Raw genomic sequence first — 18,712 nt, forward strand, 5'->3', positions numbered from 1 at the left:
TTCATAGGATCAAGCATCATAGATTCAAATGGGACTTCCAGAAAGAGGGCCTATTCAACAAAAGTATGGTAGTGTTTTCTTAGGCAAGTGTGTTTGTTGTTATTGTTCTGAATCCCATACATATTGTGTGTAGTTTTCTGCAAAGAAAATTATTCCTAGCTTATATGATACATTGAATTACGAATTTTTTTATGTCAAGATTGCATTTATCAAATATTAATGTTTCTGAAATCTGGCTATGTAAAAAAAATCAATGTGTATGCTTAACGTTTGCATCTTCTCCCTCAAAACAAAACAAAAAAAATTAAATCAATTCAATAGCTTAGAATTGTGGAAATAAGGTAATTTTTTTTTGATGCCTCTAGTTGCTCAGTCACATGGACTTGGAGATGACTTGGCTATTACTGAACACTGCACACAGCTTCAGTTATCCAGCTGAACAGAAAGTTTCTTTCATTTATGTTGACCTCCACCAGATACCCTTCCCTTCTGCGCCTTGCTTTTCTGCACTAACCATGGGCACAGAGAAGAAAGCCTCAGTTCTTACCTCCTTGCGTTCAGCAGCAGAAGACAATGCATGAGGCACAGGAGGAAGCTGACGTTGGAATTATAAGTGGCAAAGACAATGTCCCAGTGCTCCTGTAGGAAGTCCAGGATCCTGAGGAGGCCAAGGCACTCGGACAGGGACTGCTGGGGCTTGGAGAGGCAGTACAGGATAACTTTATTCAAACTGCTGTATAAAGCACTCATGACAGTGTCCCTTTGGGAAGATGGGTTCTCGATGACCTGCACCACCAAAATAAGACACACACGTACTCATGAGCACTTTACACACTGACCCAGTTTACAGCAGAAATGATGCTGTCACAAAGTTACTCAGCCAGAGAAGCTTCCTTATAGAGTGGGCAGTGGTTAATGCAGAGACTCAAGACTGGTCAGTGTGAGGAGGCCAGGTGACTGTTAGATGTTCAGCCCTAAGCAGCGCCTGTCGCCTGCTCGGATGGCTCGGGACATCACTCAACTCAAGAGGGGAAAGAAAGAGGGGAGAGCTGCAGGATGGGAAGGAATCCTGTGAAATGTCTTCTGGTTAAGGCTCTGGGTGTGGAATGCCAAAGGCAGGAAAGCAGGCCTGGGCCTGAGGGACCACACTTCAGGGTATGCAGGACTCTAAGATCCTCCCTTCCCCCTGCCTATCCTGGATCCTAGTTCCGCTCCTGCATGGAAGATCCAGCAGAATCGGGAGACAACCAGTTCATCAGCAGACAGCCTCTCAGCACCTTGGGGACCCAGATTCTTACCACTACGATGTGCTCTGTGATGAAGAGGAGGATGTGCCTGGGATCTGCTGAGAACACCCCAGTATACAGCTTCTCCACCAGCTTCTGGGTGAAGTAGGAAATGTTTGCAAGGGAAGGAGTGGCAGCAGCTTCTGAGTTTGGCTGAGGCTCTGTACTTCCTGGGTGGGGGAAGGAGGCAGGCTGATATTAGAGTCTGATGGGCTTCTCCACCCCACAGTCTACAGATCCCTTGTGGTGACCATGTCCTAGTCACCTGTGTGCTGAAGGTGGGGTCTTCAGAAGTGCGCAGTGAACACATACTCATTCAAAGCAAACTGAGCTCCACTAAGCCAGCTAGTGATATAACTCAGGGGATGAGAAGACAAGCAAAAGAATGTTTCCTCTGGGGGTTCTTTGACATGAAAACAAGAGAGCTGAATTTTCAAGCAGATGAGAAGGGACCCAAGGCCTTGCTGTTATGTTGGACTAATGTGCTGCCTGGCTTTTAGTCAACTTGACACAAGCTAGAGTCATCTGGGGCAAGAGAATGCCAATTGTGGGATTGCCTCCATCAGAGGGGCCTGTAGGCAAGTCAGTGGGGCGTTTTCTTGATTAATGATTGATATGAGCGTCCCCAGCCTATCAAGGGTTATATGGTCCTGGGTAATATAAGAAAGCAAACTAAGTGAATTATGGGGAGCAAGCCAGTAGCAGCATTCTTTTGTATTCTATTTTTACATTCCTGCCGTGACTCCCTCGGTGATGGGCTGTGATCAGGATGTGTGAGCCAAACAAACCCATTCCTCCCCAAGTTGCGTTTGGTTATAGTCTTTTATCACAGTATAGACAGCAAAGTAGAGCAACTGAGGGAAGAGCGTATTGAAAAGCAGACAGCCAGACTCATTTACACAGCAGGCATGGCAGCATGTTCTCCTCAGTGTGTGGAGATCTCAGATGATCCCCAGAACCAACCTGAGTTAGCTGAGACTATCCTCCACACCATTCTGGTCCCCAACATAGGCACACTGCCATCCAGAGATAGAGCCAACACAAACACTGGGTTGCCGTGTGAACACTCTGCCTATACGACCCCCTACCCTCCTCTGCGCTACATACCAAGAGAAAGACACAAACATATGTCCATACCATGCGGCAGGAGAAAATCCTAGAGGCAAGCTGTGTCACATGGGATTCCTGTGGCTCAGAAAACATGGGGTTAGGGGGGGTGGAGTGGGGACATGGGCTTGACTTTGAGAAGAAGCCTCAGCTGCCCTGCAACTAAGTCTCAAGTGTGGCTAAATGGTGACAGCATCTTCATTCAGGCCTTGCATTCAAGAAATGCTTACTGGGTGACAAATCTGCCATCAGCATGGGTAAGAAGTATCAGAGCATCTTAGGCTCAGTTATCTCACATTCCCGAAGTAATGAGTCAGGAGAGACTGATTTGAACTCAGAAGACAGCAAGCAGGGTTTCTACCTTAGCATGGCCCAACTATGACAGTGGTGTCATAGAAAACAGAACCTGTGCCAACAGAGGGCAACAGACTCTTGCTGAAGATGCATGCAGAGATGAACATGCGGCCAGGGGGTGACAACACTCAGCCTGGGATTTTGGTCACCAATGAGCTGCCCAACACTAGGAACAGAGAATGCAGAAGCCACTCACCTCTTAGGGTCGGTATGCTACCCCTACTTGTGTCGTAGAATATGTCCATGGTAGAAAGTAGGACCTCAGACTGGAAGTCTCTCTTCTGCTGACTGGTAACGCCATCTGGAGGAGCCTGAAAACATTGCCTGGGATTAAGAGGGCAGCCACTGAATCATCGTGTTGCCTTGCCTGAATGGTGAATGTGGGCTGCTGCCTTTCTCTGAGGCACTGAGGCCTCAGATGACCTCTGATGACCCAGACACCTCACCCAGGAGGTGATGCCCTCTCCCAGAGTGAAGAAGCAAGTCTGAAGAACTCACAGCCAATGGGCACCTGGCAACTATCTCAAGGTGAATTTGACTCTGGGACACAGCATGCCACTTCCCCCAGGGACCAGAGCTAACAATCCCTGAATGAGCATCTGCCCCAGAATTCTGCTTCTCTTCCCCTTCTCCCAAGTACCCACTTACAAATCACTTGCATAAAATACTCTGCTTCCAAAGACCTCCCATCTGTTGCTCCCTCAAGGTCAGAGGTTCACAGGTTTCACCTCAGGCCTCTGGAATACTAAGGCCAATCTCCCAGCAGCCATCTGTTCTCTTCAGTCTTGGAATACCCTACCCTTGAGATCCAGTCTCCTTCCATGGCACACAGTCTAACAATATCCCTTCTAACATACCTCCAGGAGCACCTCCAAGGGCAGCCATTGCTTGGGGCTGCACACTCCAAGCAGCAGCTCCCTCAGGAGGACTTGCATGAACTCTCTCAGCTGCCTCCGAGCTGGATGTGACTTGAAAGAAGCCTGGAGCCCCTCAGCAGTGCTGCTGGATTCAGCAGAGGCCTCGGGACTACTGGTGTTTCTAGAGGACTCGGGCATTGCCTCCTGGAAGACAAGCAACAGCAGCATGTTGGGCCCTGGCTGGACGCCTTTTCCCACATGCTACTGTTCACCGTGGGCAGGATTCTCATCAAGCCCAGCTCTTGCATGGGAACCTGTTGGCCTGGGACTAAACTGCCTGTCACATGGCCACAGCTGTCTGAGATGCCCTTTGCGAGCCACGCAGTCAGAGACCAGCAAGGAGGTCTAGAATTCTACACTGGGCATGTCAGTGTCTGGCTCTGGGATTCAGCTCCCAGCCCTGCACCTGCCCCAGCCCTGCTAATGCTGACAGACAGCACCCCCTGGTGAGGACAGAGAAGCAGAGCTGGAGAATCTTCCCCGATCTCCAAAGCTCTCTGGCGCTTAGTTCTCACTAAAGATTTGTAAAAATCCAACCAGGCAGGGCTCATTCCCCAAGATAGCCCAGGATGACGTGGAGATGCCAGGAGGCCAAACGACAGACCCAAGGACACATGGCCAGGGACTCTTGACTCCCGCCCCGTGAACTTTTCACGTGTCTTCATCTGTTGGCACCTCCCTTTGCTCATTCATAAAATTAATGCAGCCATTCTTAATTAAGCCATAAAATGAATTTAACGGCACCTAGGGAGGTGGTGACTGCATTAATTAGCTCCGTGCGGCCTCGACTGGAAAGATGCCATATAAATTCACAGCAAATGGAAAGCTTTTGGCCATTGGCCACCTGCAAGAGAAGGTTCTGTTGCATTGTCTGTGCAACAAAGGCCTGGCAGGAGAGCAAAGTAGGGCCAGGAGTTCTTCAGACCAGAGTGGAAGCCCTAAGAAGGGGCTAGCTTGGGGTGTTGTTGGCTACAGAAATGGCTTGGTGGAGGGAGGGACTTTCTTCCTCTACTTCCCTCCCACAGAGGTTGTGTGGAGGGAGCACACAGAGTGCATTTGGCTAATATTTCCCCGACTCAGCAGAGGCCAAACCTGGACCAGATACAGGCTGAGGCAGCACCGGGATCACAGTGCCCCATTACTGACTTTGGGTCCCTGGTTCCCTACCTGACACCCACTGAGTAGGGTACTTACTGTCTTTCTCCCTGCTTGGCCTGGATCACCTGGCTCTTGCATGATGGTCTCCCCCAGATGCAGCCAGCCGCGGGGTTTCTTTGGGTCCTTTTGAATTTTTTACTTTACTTTTCTAGTGAGTTACTTGAGTTTGTCAAACCATTATGGAATCACTTTCTCATTTTTTACGCATCTTCTAGCCTTTATATTTATTCCCTTTATTTAAACTAAACATGTTTGTCACTTAGCATCCATGGGATATTGATTCTGGGAACCCCTGAAAATACCAAAGTCCCCAGCTGCCCAAGTCCTTTCTAGAAAATGGTAGTGTGTTTGCATACAGTACCTACCCAATCCCCTCCAACCTAATATTACATCACCTCCACATGAGTGCTTAATGTAACATTAATGCTATTAAAATGCACTGTTTATGGTATAATAATGAAAAAAACTCAGCCCATGTTGAGGATAGATGGAAAACTAGTTTAATGTCTAACAGCATTTCTGTCTGAGGTTGGTAACACTTCCAAATACAGAGCCCATCGATACAGAGCCCTGGCTAGACTCTTCAGTCCTAGTCAGCTATTTATTTTAAGCTGACCCTAAGGAAAAGACACCGGCTTGGAAGACTGCCACTTACTAATCCTGGGAAAGGTAGCATTTCTCAATCTTGCCACCCTCTGACCAGATGTGGCTCAGGACCCCACACTCAGCCTGAGGACCCAGAGGGCCATCTTGCTTTCTGAGTCTCTGAGTTCTTTTGCTGGTACTGCCTTTATCTGGTGCTGCTGGGTTAGACAGAGCAGCAGGTCCAGACCTATGCACCAGGAGGCCCAGGGGATTGGCATTGTCACCATGTACACATCTCTGGAATGGGCTGTTAGGTGTATTTCACTTACCCACTAGCTTTTTAGCATGTGGACAGCCATTCCATACTCAACTCTGTAAAAGTCAGGGGCTATGGGGCCTGCGTCTAATACTCCTTTCTAGCCCTTGTTACAATTTGCAAACAAACATCACAGCCCCCTAATTCACCAGGGTCATTACAGAAGTACAGATTTCTGCCCTTCTTCCTATTTGATCCTCTGTCCCATCTTTGCTTTTGCCCAGCTCCCCAAGGCTTTTGACCCACCCGATCCTACATAGCTCCGACCTTTGACCTACTGGCACTGCTTCTCTGCCTCAAACCCACCTGTCTTCCCAAAGCCCCTGCTAGAACCTTCCAGCAATCAAGATTCAAGACCTTTTCTAGACCCAACTGAGTCCTTGTTTCCTCTCTCTTCTTGGTCCATCTGACTCTGAGTGGGGCCCTCACAAACCTACTGCCTGGAGAAAGACCTGATCAAGTCCAAAGGGGATGAAGACACAAAATGTATTGAGAACAAAAGGTAGAAGGAGAAACAATGGCCTTACCTATTCCCTGTCTGTGGTACAGGTGGCAAGAGGCCCCTGGCATGGAACCCTAGCTTCCCAACAGCAGGTTAGTACGTATTCCCCATATATTTGAACTTGAGCTATAATCAAATATCTCAGTATTGAGATTTCTAACAGCCAAAAAGGACAAATAAACAAAAAACTGGACTAGAGCTAAAGCTGACCTCAGCCAAGGAAAGGAAAATTACCCACATTGTTTATTCTGTGTTTGGTCAAGCTGCTTAATGTGCATTTTAACTTTGGGAGGCAGGGAGTTACTCCGTCCTTCATCCGTGAAGGATGATGACATTCATAGCTGCTCACCCTGGGGCCTCAGAACAAGGCAAGTCTTACCTTCTGGGCTTCCAGGGGGAAAGCGATGATGGCCATGGTCTGAAGGAAGTCAGGGGTCCTCCATGCTGGGTCCTGGGGGTAGGAGCGATACACCAGGCCAAGGAACTGAAGAATACTGCTGGGGAGTGTCTGCTCGCAGGCGCTCTCTCCTGAACCTGCAGGGGGCTGAGGACACACACTGTAAGACCCACAGGCCTGTGTGACACAGCAGGGTACAGCAACACGACAGAGGGACAGAGGACCTGCCTGAGAGAGACAGAGGAGCCGGAATTCCATAGACTCCACATGACACGCTGCTGGCACTTGCTTAAGACAACTGGATAGCAGCAGGCACTGGTCACAAAACAGGTGTGGGCATTGTTCTAAGTGTTTTACACACCATCCTTCCCTCACCCAGAACCTTTAGGGGATAGGTTCCATGTTTACCTCTGCTTTGCAGCTGGAAACAGAGGCCTAGAAAAGTCCACTCCTCCAAAGACTACCCAGTAGGTGAAAGCTAAGAGTGAGCCTAGAGATCTACAAGAGTCTGCTGTGTCCCCACACTATCCCTGTACTAATAGACTTAGCATTCTGAACTCAGAGAAGAGTTCAATCCTGTCAGTGTTCAATCCAGAGTCAATTTCCCCACTAGAGACACTACCCTGACCCACACTGGGGCCTACCTTGTCTTAGTGGAGCTTGAAGAAACCTATCTATCTCTGCTAACCAGGGGCCTGGACCGGACTGCATTGTGCTGTACTGAGCTGATCCCCAGTGCTGAATCTGGGCATGAGTTCCCTCCCACACTGCTCTCCTCTGCTGCAGGCTACATAACTGAGACTCCTCTGCCTGAGTCCTGACTGACCCCAGTGCCTTTCTGGACCCCAGTTCTCTCGTCAAACATACTCAGTTGCCCATCTTGAAGTCAATCTATGGCTTAGCCACTGTTTGAAGTCTCACTATTCTGAACAGACACCTGGAACTTCAAATCAACTGACCTCAACTTTATGCTCATTCCCCACATAGCAGTGCCCACACACAGAATCAACACCCAGCCTGTACCAAATGACACACAGGTGGATACTAGTGCCTTTCCTGTGGGAGTCCTGATTGTTCAGCTGCAGCCTGTCTCATATGTTGCTTCCTTATTTCCCCAGCAGCCTGTCCTCCGGTCCTGACCTGGGATGCTTGGGTGAGAATGTCCTGCTAAGTGCTCCAGAGGGTCCTGACTGTCTTCCTACTGGAAAACTAAAATCTACTGTATGTTGAAGGAAAAGGCAAGACATGGGAGGCCCCTGGAATCACATGTCCAGGCCCCACGTGCGTTTGAGATGGGCTGGAGCAGGCAGGCAAGGAGAAAGTTCTCACAACAGCTGCATCTGGGTCTCCTGTGGGTTCTGCAACATTGGGCTTAGAGGTGAGTGCAGAGAAAGGAGCTCTCAGGGCTCCATCTGGAAGGAGTCTTGCGTATGCCACTTAATAATGCTGTGTCTTTGGGATGAATCTTAACACTCCCTGCACTGTGGGCTCCAGTTCTATCAACTGAGGACCATGCTAGGCCCATTTTAGAAGACTGTTGTCATGGGGATGACATGAGAGAGTGTAGCCATGTGGGTGTTTTCAAGTGACTAGCCTGGGCTAAATGCAGAAGTGGCTAGAAGATGAGGGCAGAGATGCAAGACTTGGGCTTTTGGAAGAACTTGGATTTTATCTGCCACTCAACAGAGATCCCTGAAGGTCAGGGCATATGGCACTAATGCTGCTGAGTGCATGCGCCTCTGCTGCCCAGCAGCCAGGGACTCTGCTTGGATGAATTCACCTCCACAGCTTCAGTTCTGACATACCCAGGGCAGAGATGATGATTCCTCAAGACTGCACCATGCCGTTAAATGAAAAACAAACAAACCACCAACCCTGACAGTGAAAATGTAGCCAGGACATGCGGCAGCCAGAACCATCCCAGAGTAAGACCTGGTGAGCACACCAAGGTGAAAGAGAACAGTTTGGCACTGTGGAGGGAAGAAAGCTTATAAACCATAACTTCTCTCCTAAGTCTATTTCCAACAGAAAGAGTGTGTGCCCCTGCCAAACACATGGGTTCAGGCTTGCAATGGCTTCGTCCATGGTACTTGTAAATGACAAGGACCCAGAGAACAGCAATGGTAATCATCTATCATAGGATAATCCTCAGCAGTGACAAACATGAACTTCAGTACATGAAGTTCATGAACTACGTGAATGGGTCCTATCACACAATGGTGAGTGATGGCCACATGCAGAAGAATGCAAGCCCTGTGATCCATTACACTAACTTCAAGAACAGGCAAGCTGACCTATGGCACTTCTTAGCAAGGGTGTGATAGCAAACACAAAATTTCTAACCAGAAATAAAATACAGCTATTTCAGAAGTAGATATTAGAGTTGTTCCTATGTTTAAATTTCAGACTTTGTCTCTAATTCCTTCAACTGTTTTTCTACTGAAACTGGCAAATGTTACTTTGGTGGTGGGCATTTTCATTGTATTAGATCAGTTATTGGAGGCTTTGCCTCTGATACTCACATGTGAAACTAATATCCTTAACACATGCATTTAATGTGTTTGCTAATTATTGTAAACATCTGGCCTTATGCTTTCATTTCCTTCAGTACATTCTACAGCTATTTTTCATTTTAAATTAGTGTGTACCATCACGTTTGTTTGCTTTTTTTTAAATAATAGTAATTGGTTAGGTAGAAAACAGATTCCTCATGCTACAAACAGAAAATACACATCTCAGATATTTCAAAAATTAGTTGTATATTAGTCCTCCTGTAGAATGAATAAATTTAGGAAAAATGAAAAAAGCAAATATTTGTGTGTGCATGCATCCGTGTGTGTGTGTGTGTGTGTGTGTGTGTGTGTGTGTGTGTGTTTGGGTGTATGTGTTTGAGCACACGCATGCACATGTACACACTCAGCCACATGGACATTGATAACCAAGAGATGTTTTAGAATGTAACCACAGGAATTCTGGGAAATCACAATTGAAGATGCCAAATATAACAATCTTAAAAACTGATATAAATAAATCAGTATACTGATCAATATATCCAAGATAGCATTCTCAAAATAAACCCACAGGCCTTCAGTTTAAAAAAATAGAAAGAAAGAAACTTGTGGTGGAAAGAAGGTAGGAACCTCAAAACTGAGAGTAAGAAAGTAGAAAATATCACCCAGAAAATGAGTTCAAACAGACCTGACATAGTTTGGAGCTGCCATGTTCCTCAGAGGCCCATGTGTTAAAGTGTTGGCACTGTTAAAGGTGTTGGAACCCTCACAAACTTGGAAAAAATAGGAAGTCTAGAGTCACTGGGTGTACCCTGAAAGGGGATTGTGGGACCTAAGGTTCATGTATCCTGACCATAACATGCGTATATAGTTTTGCTCTCTTGTGCATTCCAGCCGTGAACTGCTATCATGGCCCCAAAGCAGTAAGGCAACTACCCAGTCACCAGTTGAAGGCTCTAACTGTGAACCAAAATAGAGCTTTCATCTTTGTAACTGATCATTTTGGGGGTTTGTTGCTGCATCAGAAAGCAATACAAAGCCATTTATGGAAAAAGAATAATATGGAAATTATCTTTAAAAGTCAATTAATTAGAATGGTCAAGAAGCCATCTCCAATCCCAAACAGGTCAATAATCATGGAAAAACTTGGGCTCACGAAAACTGAATTTGAATACCAGAAGAATTGGTTGATTTAACATCTTTTTTTAAATGTAAATGAGGACCTATATTTTATTGTAAAACTAGCATAATACTAATATCAAACCACACAATGATAAAATGGGAAGAAATTACAGCCCAATAGCATTTATAAATGTTCATACAAAGTCATAAATGAAAATTTGCTAATAGAAGAATAAAATGAACCAAGGGAAAAAAAGGGGAATTGGAAAAAGATCCTTTAAAAAAAAAAAGAAACTTTTTGAAAGAATTTTTCCACACAAAACTGTTAAAAAAACATAAAATGTGTTCAACAACAGGGCCAAAAAAAAAAAAAAAAATTTTTTTTTAAAAAAAAAAAAAAGGGGGGGGGGGGCCGGCGGGGCCGCTGCACAAAAAAAGGGGCGCGTTTCTCCTGTGCATCCCCATTGTGAACCCCCATACTAATGCCGATGTTCCAAACCCCCCCTACTGCGTAGGGGGGGGGAAGAAAAAAGACAGAAGGGCGGTGGGGCTTGCGGGAGTTGGAGTTGGGGCAGAAAAAAACGGGGGAGAGGGGAGAAAACCCCAACGCCCCCTCCCCTCCCCCCCCCGCGCGCCGCACCCCCCCCCCCACACCCCCACACCCCCCCCACCCACCACTATTATATAAAAAATAATAATAAAAAAAAAAAAAAGTGCGCTCCAGTGTACCACATCCGCACAAGGGGAGAGAGAGAGAGAGAGAGAGAGAGAGAGAGAGAGAGAGAGAGAGAGAGAGAGAGAGAGGGGGGGGAAAAAAAGGGGGAGGGGAAAAGGTACCTGACTATTCCACTACAGTTCATAGTGGCCATATGTGGGTGGGGAGGTATCCGATGATTTTTAGGTTTGTCTCTATTTTGTTTGCATGTGAAAGACAATAATTATATACGATTTTAATAAGAACAATGAAGTTTCCTCACACAATCAAGCCTTCCATCAGGCTTGGTGTCTGCAGAACGAAATTGACTTTCTCAGCCTCTTACCCAAGTCCTCGCTGACCTGGTTCAACATTAGTCACTCTTGTTCCTAGACCAAATAACATTCACTTGTCCCAGCTGCCTCCATGTCTGAAATAATCCCTTCCACCCATTGCTCATGAACCTTGAAGGTCAAAAACAAACAAAAAGTTCCTGCACCAAAAGGCTCTGTGCCAGGCTACCCATTTTCTTTGAGACGGGGCTCTAATTCATGGGTACCTCTTGGGCAAAGTCACCTGTCCTGATTCAGACAAGCCTCTTAAAAGCATCAGCCTCCCTGCCTCCTCAGAAATGTCCTCAGTGAAGAAAAGCAAATGCCTAAGGAAATGGGGAGTAAGTACCTCAGGGTGACAGGTAGCTAAAACACACCGAAAATCTTTAGGTGCCCCCATGGTGGCATCAATGATTTATAAGAAGGAAAAGAGAGACCCAAGCTAACACACTTGCTCTATAACATCACAGGATGCCCTCCACTACACTATGAGACAAAAAGCAGTCCCTCACCGCATACCAGGCAGATGCCCGTACCATGCCTGTTGACTTTTTCAGATCAGTGAGCTAAATTAGCCTCAATTCCTTGTGAATTACAGTCAGAGATTTTTTTTTCCATATAATAGAGAATGGACAAATAATGCCAGCATTACTGGGAAGCTTCCAGAAAAAAAATAAGTTGACCCTTCCAAACTGTTTGGAACCTTCTGGTATATTGTGTGGGGAGCAGGTCTCACCTGATTCATGATGGCTTTTAGCATTCCCAGTAGCAGCAAGGCACCTTCTGTGCACAGCCCGGCCTGGAGGACTTCTTGCTGGTGGTATTTCTGTAGGAGCCACTGAAGCATTGAATCCAAGCTCTCCTTATGGAGGAGGAAGAACCATCAGGAGGCCTGTGGCTGCCCACCAAGGTGGCTAGCTTTATCACAGTGCATCACATTTCCCAGGGATCCCCAGTAGGAAAAACAAAAGAGGACAGACACAGACTAGGTCATCAACCCTTATGGAACCGTCCAGCCCCAGGTGATGGCACATTAGAAACACAAACCTCTAAGGAGGTGCTAGATCTAACAGCAACTTGCACCAAGTTGAGTTCTTTGCGGCTAAGGGTGTAGAACAGGGGAGCGGCATGCGCCTAGCATGCCCAAGGCCCTGGACTCTAATCTCAAAAGCACTCAATGCCCCAAGCACCATTCAGTGGGTATGATAAATGAACTCATAGAAGACAGGAAGGATTTCAAGGTTCAGGGAAAGAGCAGAGAGGAATCGGGGTATAGAATCAGAGGTCTGACGCTGCCCTTTTAATAGCTCAGACAAGCTACTCAGCCTCTTGGCGGTTCAATTTCCTCTCTATGAAATGAAAGCTCACATCATCTACTCCCACGGGATTGTTTAAATATCAAGTGAAATGGAATACGTAAAGTGTCTTTTCTGGGTCTTAGACCCTTGGATGTTTGTTTTCATAATACAGAGAGAAATAAAAATGCTGGGTCTCAATGAACTTAACACAGCATATTCAGAACCTTGATATATATATATATATATATATATATATATATATATATATAGAGAGAGAGAGAGAGAGAGAGAGAGAGAGAGAGTCTGTGTCAATCAAAATGTAGATCCAATCCATAAAATATGGGACTAAGTAATGGGCTGAATGTTTTAGTCATGTTTTTTCCTATTCCAATTCACTACAAGCAACTCAACTAAAGGTTAAGAAGTGATTTCCAGTTCTGCTGTTCAGGTACCTGGGAAAATGAGACAAAGGTCAGGCCTGTCCCCTGCTTGTTCAGTGTTTAAGGATACAGCACACCTACAAGTGTCAGTGCTATGTAAGATACAATGAGGCACAATGGAGGAATGGTCTAGAGCTGCCACTGGTAAGTGGCCGGTGACAGTGGTAAAAAGAAATAAGGGCACATGACAGGTAGACATGGGACAGGTGAGCACATAGCAACTGTCTTGTAGACATAGCTCAGTAGAGTGACAGTAAAAAGAGCAGGTAAGTTGAGGCCAGCTGGAAAGGTTAGTCAAGGAACCAAACTGAAGGATTCCCGATGCTGGCTGGGGTCTGTACCTGACCTTGTAGGTATGAAAGCCCAGGAAGGCTTGAACCAAGTGTGAATAAGAGTGGATGGATGGTGAGATGGCTCAGTGAGTGCGGGCTCTTCTTTGGGGAAATTTAGAAAAGAAGTTTATAAGAGGGAAAAATGGGGCAGGAGTTAGCAGAAAGTATGAACAGCTTCTGGTCTAAGCGGGACAGAGTTGAACATGCTTATGGCCGATGAGGGAAGAGTCAGTAAAGAAAGGAGAGAAAAACGATGTACAGGGTGAATCACTCAGTACTGAAGAAAATCAAAAGCCTCCTCTCCTGGTGACATTGGAGGGGAGCATCTATGACGAACAGAGCTGAGACCTAAGGTGGGGTGCTAGGGTAAAGCCAGCCTAGTTTCCAATTATTGCCCTAACCATGTCCAAAAAGAGAAAGATTAGGTTGACCCCATCAGATATTATAAGAGGGATGGTGGGAGGTGAGAGTCAAGAGCATCACTAGTTAAAAAAAAAACATAAAAATCCAACACTGGACAGTGGTGGTGCACGCCTTTAATCCCAGCACTTGGGAGGCAGAGGCGGGTAGATCTTTATGAGTTTGAGGCCAGCCTGGTCTACGGAGCAAGTTCTAGGTCAGCAAGGGCTGTTACACAGAGAAGCCCTGTCTTGAAAAAGCAACAAAACAGACAAAATCACTAGTGCTAATAAGAGGGAATCTGAAAGCTAACCAGGGGGTGTGAGAAATGAAACAGGTCAGACATAGTTCCAGTTGGAAGTAGAGAGATAGGGAATCTTAGGGAACAGCCATAATCATTTGGAATCAGAAAAACCAAATATGTCCCTCCTCCCCAGGGGTGTACCCAGAACATACTCTGGGCCCATCGGTCAGCTCTGTAAGTGGTGTCTGGAGGAAGAAGGAGGACACGATGAGGTATACTTCCGGAATAAGAACATGGTAGGCCAGAAAGTCATTTAAGACCCGGAACCCAGGAAGCAGGCAGGGGCTCTGGTCAGGCACTGCAGGGCGGCTCTTCAGGTTGTCTGTTGATCAGGTGGGGGCCGGGACAAGAGCCAGATAAGAACAGTTACTGCTACAGAGCCAACACACTGGCCACCTCGCAGAACACTGTGACAAAACATGCTTTATGCACAAGAGCACAGGAAAAGGCCTTGTGTTCATTCCACACTTACCCATTCATTCAGCCATCTACCCATCCATCCACCCATCCACTCATTCATACACATATTCATTCATTCATCCAAAACAGATCCTATCATTCCAACTATGCAGAAAGCAACAAGGCAATTCTGTACTGGGCAGAAGAGCTATTATACATCAAGAAGATGCACATATGAAGCAGACAGTATAGGGGGAAGGGCAGATGTAAGGCCATTCATACAAATTGATATGTGCTTATGAACTATGATGGATATCAGAGAGATGTTACATAAAAGCAGAGATGTTATCCAATCTCCTAACTCAGGTTTGCTTCCTCCCATCCTGGGAGAAATGGCATTGAGCTGAGACATGAAAGACAAGTCTACACCCACCAGAAGAGGCATCCATGGAAAATCAACAGTGCATCCAGTGTGTAAATAGACAAGATTTGAGGAGTAGAAGGCAGAGTGCAGGAGCAAATGAGCAAGATGCTCAGGAAGGATTCAACAACGGGAATCAAAGGAAGCCAGGACTGATCTGGGTACAGGCCTTGGGGACAGGGCTACACAGGTTCCAAGTGGACAGGGTGGGGTAGGGCTTGATCTTCACTCACATCCAAGACAAAACAGTGATGTTTTCCTGGAGACAGTCACTCACCCATCATGATGTCCACACCCTCCATGCTACACTCCACCCAGCATCCAGCAGACAGGCCGTCTCTAAATCGCCCACGGAGAGAAGAGCTTGACAGGAAGTACAATAGCAGTTTCAGTGCCAGGGTGGTGGTGCTGGGATGCAGGTGACCCTGCAGGAGCAGCAAGAACCAGTCGGGCCCCAGATTCAGAAACACTTGTTCCTTTGACCTAGAGGGACAATACATTGCAAGAAATCACCTTTCATCCCATGAGCAAGAGACATGCCCCCCCCAAAAAAACATACAACCTCACAAAGTCACCCCAGAAAGAGAAGCGAGGCAGTATTTGGCCATTGAATATGAATTATGGGTTATATTTTGAAGGGATATACTAAAAGGCTGGCAAGGTCGTTGCACAATGGGCTTATCCAGTCAATGCTATTCAAGCTGCCAGAGCTTCTCAAAGCAACTGGGAACATGAAGGTGTGTGTGCTCCTTGCAGCCCTGCTCACTAGTGCATGCACTCTTGTAGTGAGGTAGTCCTTCTGTAGCACTGACCACGCCCATTGGGGGGTGGAGCGATGGGCGGAGGTGACCTGAGAAAGGAGGTCGGAGGGGGCCAGGAAGTCTCTCTTTCTGGCGTGACTCGGACAGGAGAGGATCGGGTTGAATTTCCTGGTGTTCATCTGTCTAGGTTGTAAGTTATTTCTCCCTGAATAAACATCTATTCGGCTTATTTGTTTATCCTGATCCTTATTTACCGCAATACACTCTCCCATCTCACTTCACTACCAACAGCATAGTAATCCAAACATGCATTTATTTTCCTCTGTCTTTAAAGTCTCTAGTCAAAACCAATCTGCTTGGAAATGTCCAATAGTTAGCTGTGATGAACTATCACTTTCAAACATGGATTTTAAAATGCCGCATTTAGATTTGCTAGAGGGAACTGGATGGCAGGGAGGTCAGAAGCCTGTCTTGGAATGGCAATAGAGAGTACAAACCCTAGCCATTCGAGAGTCATCGAGAGATCCATCTGTGCAGGGAAGGTTCTCAGCATGCCGAGTGGACGGCTGGTGCTGCTGAAATGAGCCAATACTACACTAGGCATGAAGAAATTGCCTCTCAGCATTGCCCTTGGTGCTCTCTAACTGGATGGCTGTGACAGGGCTTCTAATGTGCTCTGCAATTTCACTCAATGATAATATGGATGATAGTGATGAAAGCTATAGGTGGTAATGGTGATGATGGTGACGATGGAATGATGGGAGCTATGATGATGGTAGCAATTGATAGTCATGGTGGTGAAATCAACGGTGATGGGGATGGTGGTGGTGATAATGGTGATGAGAATTAGCTTATAGAATCTTCATGATATCTTCGGCAGCCTTCCCAGAATTACCTGCCAATTCATTTCACCCTCATCCTAGCTCTTTGCAAAAACTGACATTTTCATTCTCACACTGAGTAGAAAGAGGCATACAAAACTCATGGAACCTCCCAGGGGCCTTGGGAAAAGAGCAAAACTCCAGTGGATGCTAAGAATGCATAGACTTATAAGCTGATAGATTGGTGATGGGGTGTGTGTGTGTGTGTGTGTGTGTGTGTGCAAGTGCAGTGTGTGTGCTTTTTATACATGTGTGTGCTATATGTATGTGTATATATACATGTGTATGTGTATGTATTTGTGTGTTATATACATGTATACATGTGTGTGCTAAATGCATGTGTGTATTGTATGCATATGTATATGCATGTGCGTGTTGTATCCATGAGGGTATTGTATGCAGGTGTGTATGTGTGTGCTGTATGCATGTGTGTTTGCATGTATGTGTGTGTTGTATGCACATGTGTGGTGTATCTATGTGTGTGTGCACATGTTTGCAGACCAGAAGTTCATATGAGAGTCTTCCTCTATCATGTTCCAGCTTATTCTTGCTAAAAGTGTCTCTCACTGAACCTGAAGATCACCAGTTGAGATGGACTAATTGGCCAGTGACTTCCAGAGATCCATGTACCTCCACCACCCTTCCCAATGCCAGGGCTGCAGACATACCACATCCAACTGTTGTGTGAGTGTCAAGGGTTCAAACCTGGGTTCCCGTGCTTACAAAGCAAGTGCTTTATCCACCGAGTCACCTCGTCAGCCCCAACTAGAAAGTTATCAGCCACTATTTGCAGTTTATTTGCTGTGGAGTTCCACTGAATCACCAAATACACCTCCTGGTGCATAAACTCAAATTGAGAGCAAAACCATGGATGGCTGATTCAGGGGTGCATCCAATGGGCCAGCACATTGTCTAGTATACAGTAGGTGCCCAACAAATAGCTGTTAAGTGATTGACTAGAGTCTCAGGCAAGAAACAGGAAAAGTAATGTAACCAGCTTTGTAATTATACATTATTCTGACAGCTAATTGAAGGAAGATATTTCTTTTTATCCAAGTTGGAAAAGCTAAGTAAAACATAAGTGAACAGGAGAAGAATTTGGCAAGCCTTCTGTCTAATCGATGTTATTTAGGCTAACCATTTCTCTATTCTGCTGTCTGCCAAGCATAAGACATCAAAGACAGCAGTTGTCATAACTGCCAAAACAACAGCCATTATAGGATACAATGGTGACAAAAAGAATTTATTAAAATGATCTCATACTTGTTTCTACTTCTCTGCACCCATGGAACATTGCATCAGGACATCTCAGGGCAAGGTCTGGTTTATTGGGTGGAGAGAATATTATTTTAATTCTGACTAGTGCAGGACACACCACAGCAAGAAGACTTAGAGATACTAAGCTTTTCATTAAGAAAAGTTTTTAATACCCTACCCTGACTGAGTGAGGCAACCCCGAGCCAAATCACTCTTCCCGGGTCTACTCACTCAGAGGACAGATGAAGTTGGGGGGAAGATATTACACCAAACAGCATCTCTAGCAACTGGTTTCTAAGCCAGATTGCCTTTCCAGATGTTTGGCTTCCAGCTACAAAAGGGGGAAAAAAAAGAAATTCAGATTTGAGAGCAAACGGTTGTAAAGAGACATAATATTTGCTACAGCAAGCAACTGTATTCATCAAATACATAGTTAACTTAGGAATTGGACACAGACAGGGCTCAAAATCTTGGCATTACATTCTAGACACTTAAAAAGAGCTTTGGAACATGTTGCTGTGTTTTCTTTACTTGGGGGTAGCTTCAATGTTGTTTAATCTTGGGGGAAAAGTCTTTTTAAACAGTAAGGTCAAAAATATATTTCAGTGAGAAACAGTCTGACTCTTCAACCATCATAAAATCTCTAAAGGACCCACTCATGATGTTCAACAGGAATTTAAATGGAAGACTAATAACAGGCATGGCGATGTCCACCTTTAATCCCAGCACTTGGGAGGCATGGGGAGGTGATCTCTGTGAGTCTGTGGCCAGCCTGGTCTACTTAGGGAGTTGCAGACCAATCAGAGCTACACTATATAGTAAGATCCTGCCTCAAAAACTAAGGGGGTGGGGGCAAATATTTCAGCATGGAATCCATGTGAGAAAGAAGGCTGACCAACCACATCTCTCTTGACCCCCTATCCATCCATTCATTCTCTCC

At 45.9% G+C, this 18,712-nt stretch overlaps 1 protein-coding gene across 1 annotated transcript in view; it reads right to left on the reverse strand.

Moving 5' to 3' along the window:
- Positions 1 to 18,712, reverse strand: part of Wdfy4 (WDFY family member 4) — a 232,615-nt gene that overhangs the window by 120,081 nt on the left and 93,822 nt on the right. The window contains 9 exon segments of the mRNA XM_051202497.1: positions 548 to 786; positions 1,299 to 1,456; positions 2,944 to 3,058; positions 3,605 to 3,808; positions 6,605 to 6,769; positions 12,017 to 12,142; positions 14,206 to 14,375; positions 15,151 to 15,356; positions 18,004 to 18,103. Coding sequence (XP_051058454.1) covers positions 548 to 786; positions 1,299 to 1,456; positions 2,944 to 3,058; positions 3,605 to 3,808; positions 6,605 to 6,769; positions 12,017 to 12,142; positions 14,206 to 14,375; positions 15,151 to 15,356; positions 18,004 to 18,103 — 1,483 coding nt within the window.

Source organism: Phodopus roborovskii, unplaced genomic scaffold (genome assembly GCF_943737965.1).
Source record: "Phodopus roborovskii unplaced genomic scaffold, PHOROB, whole genome shotgun sequence".
NCBI lineage: Eukaryota > Metazoa > Chordata > Mammalia > Rodentia > Cricetidae > Phodopus > Phodopus roborovskii.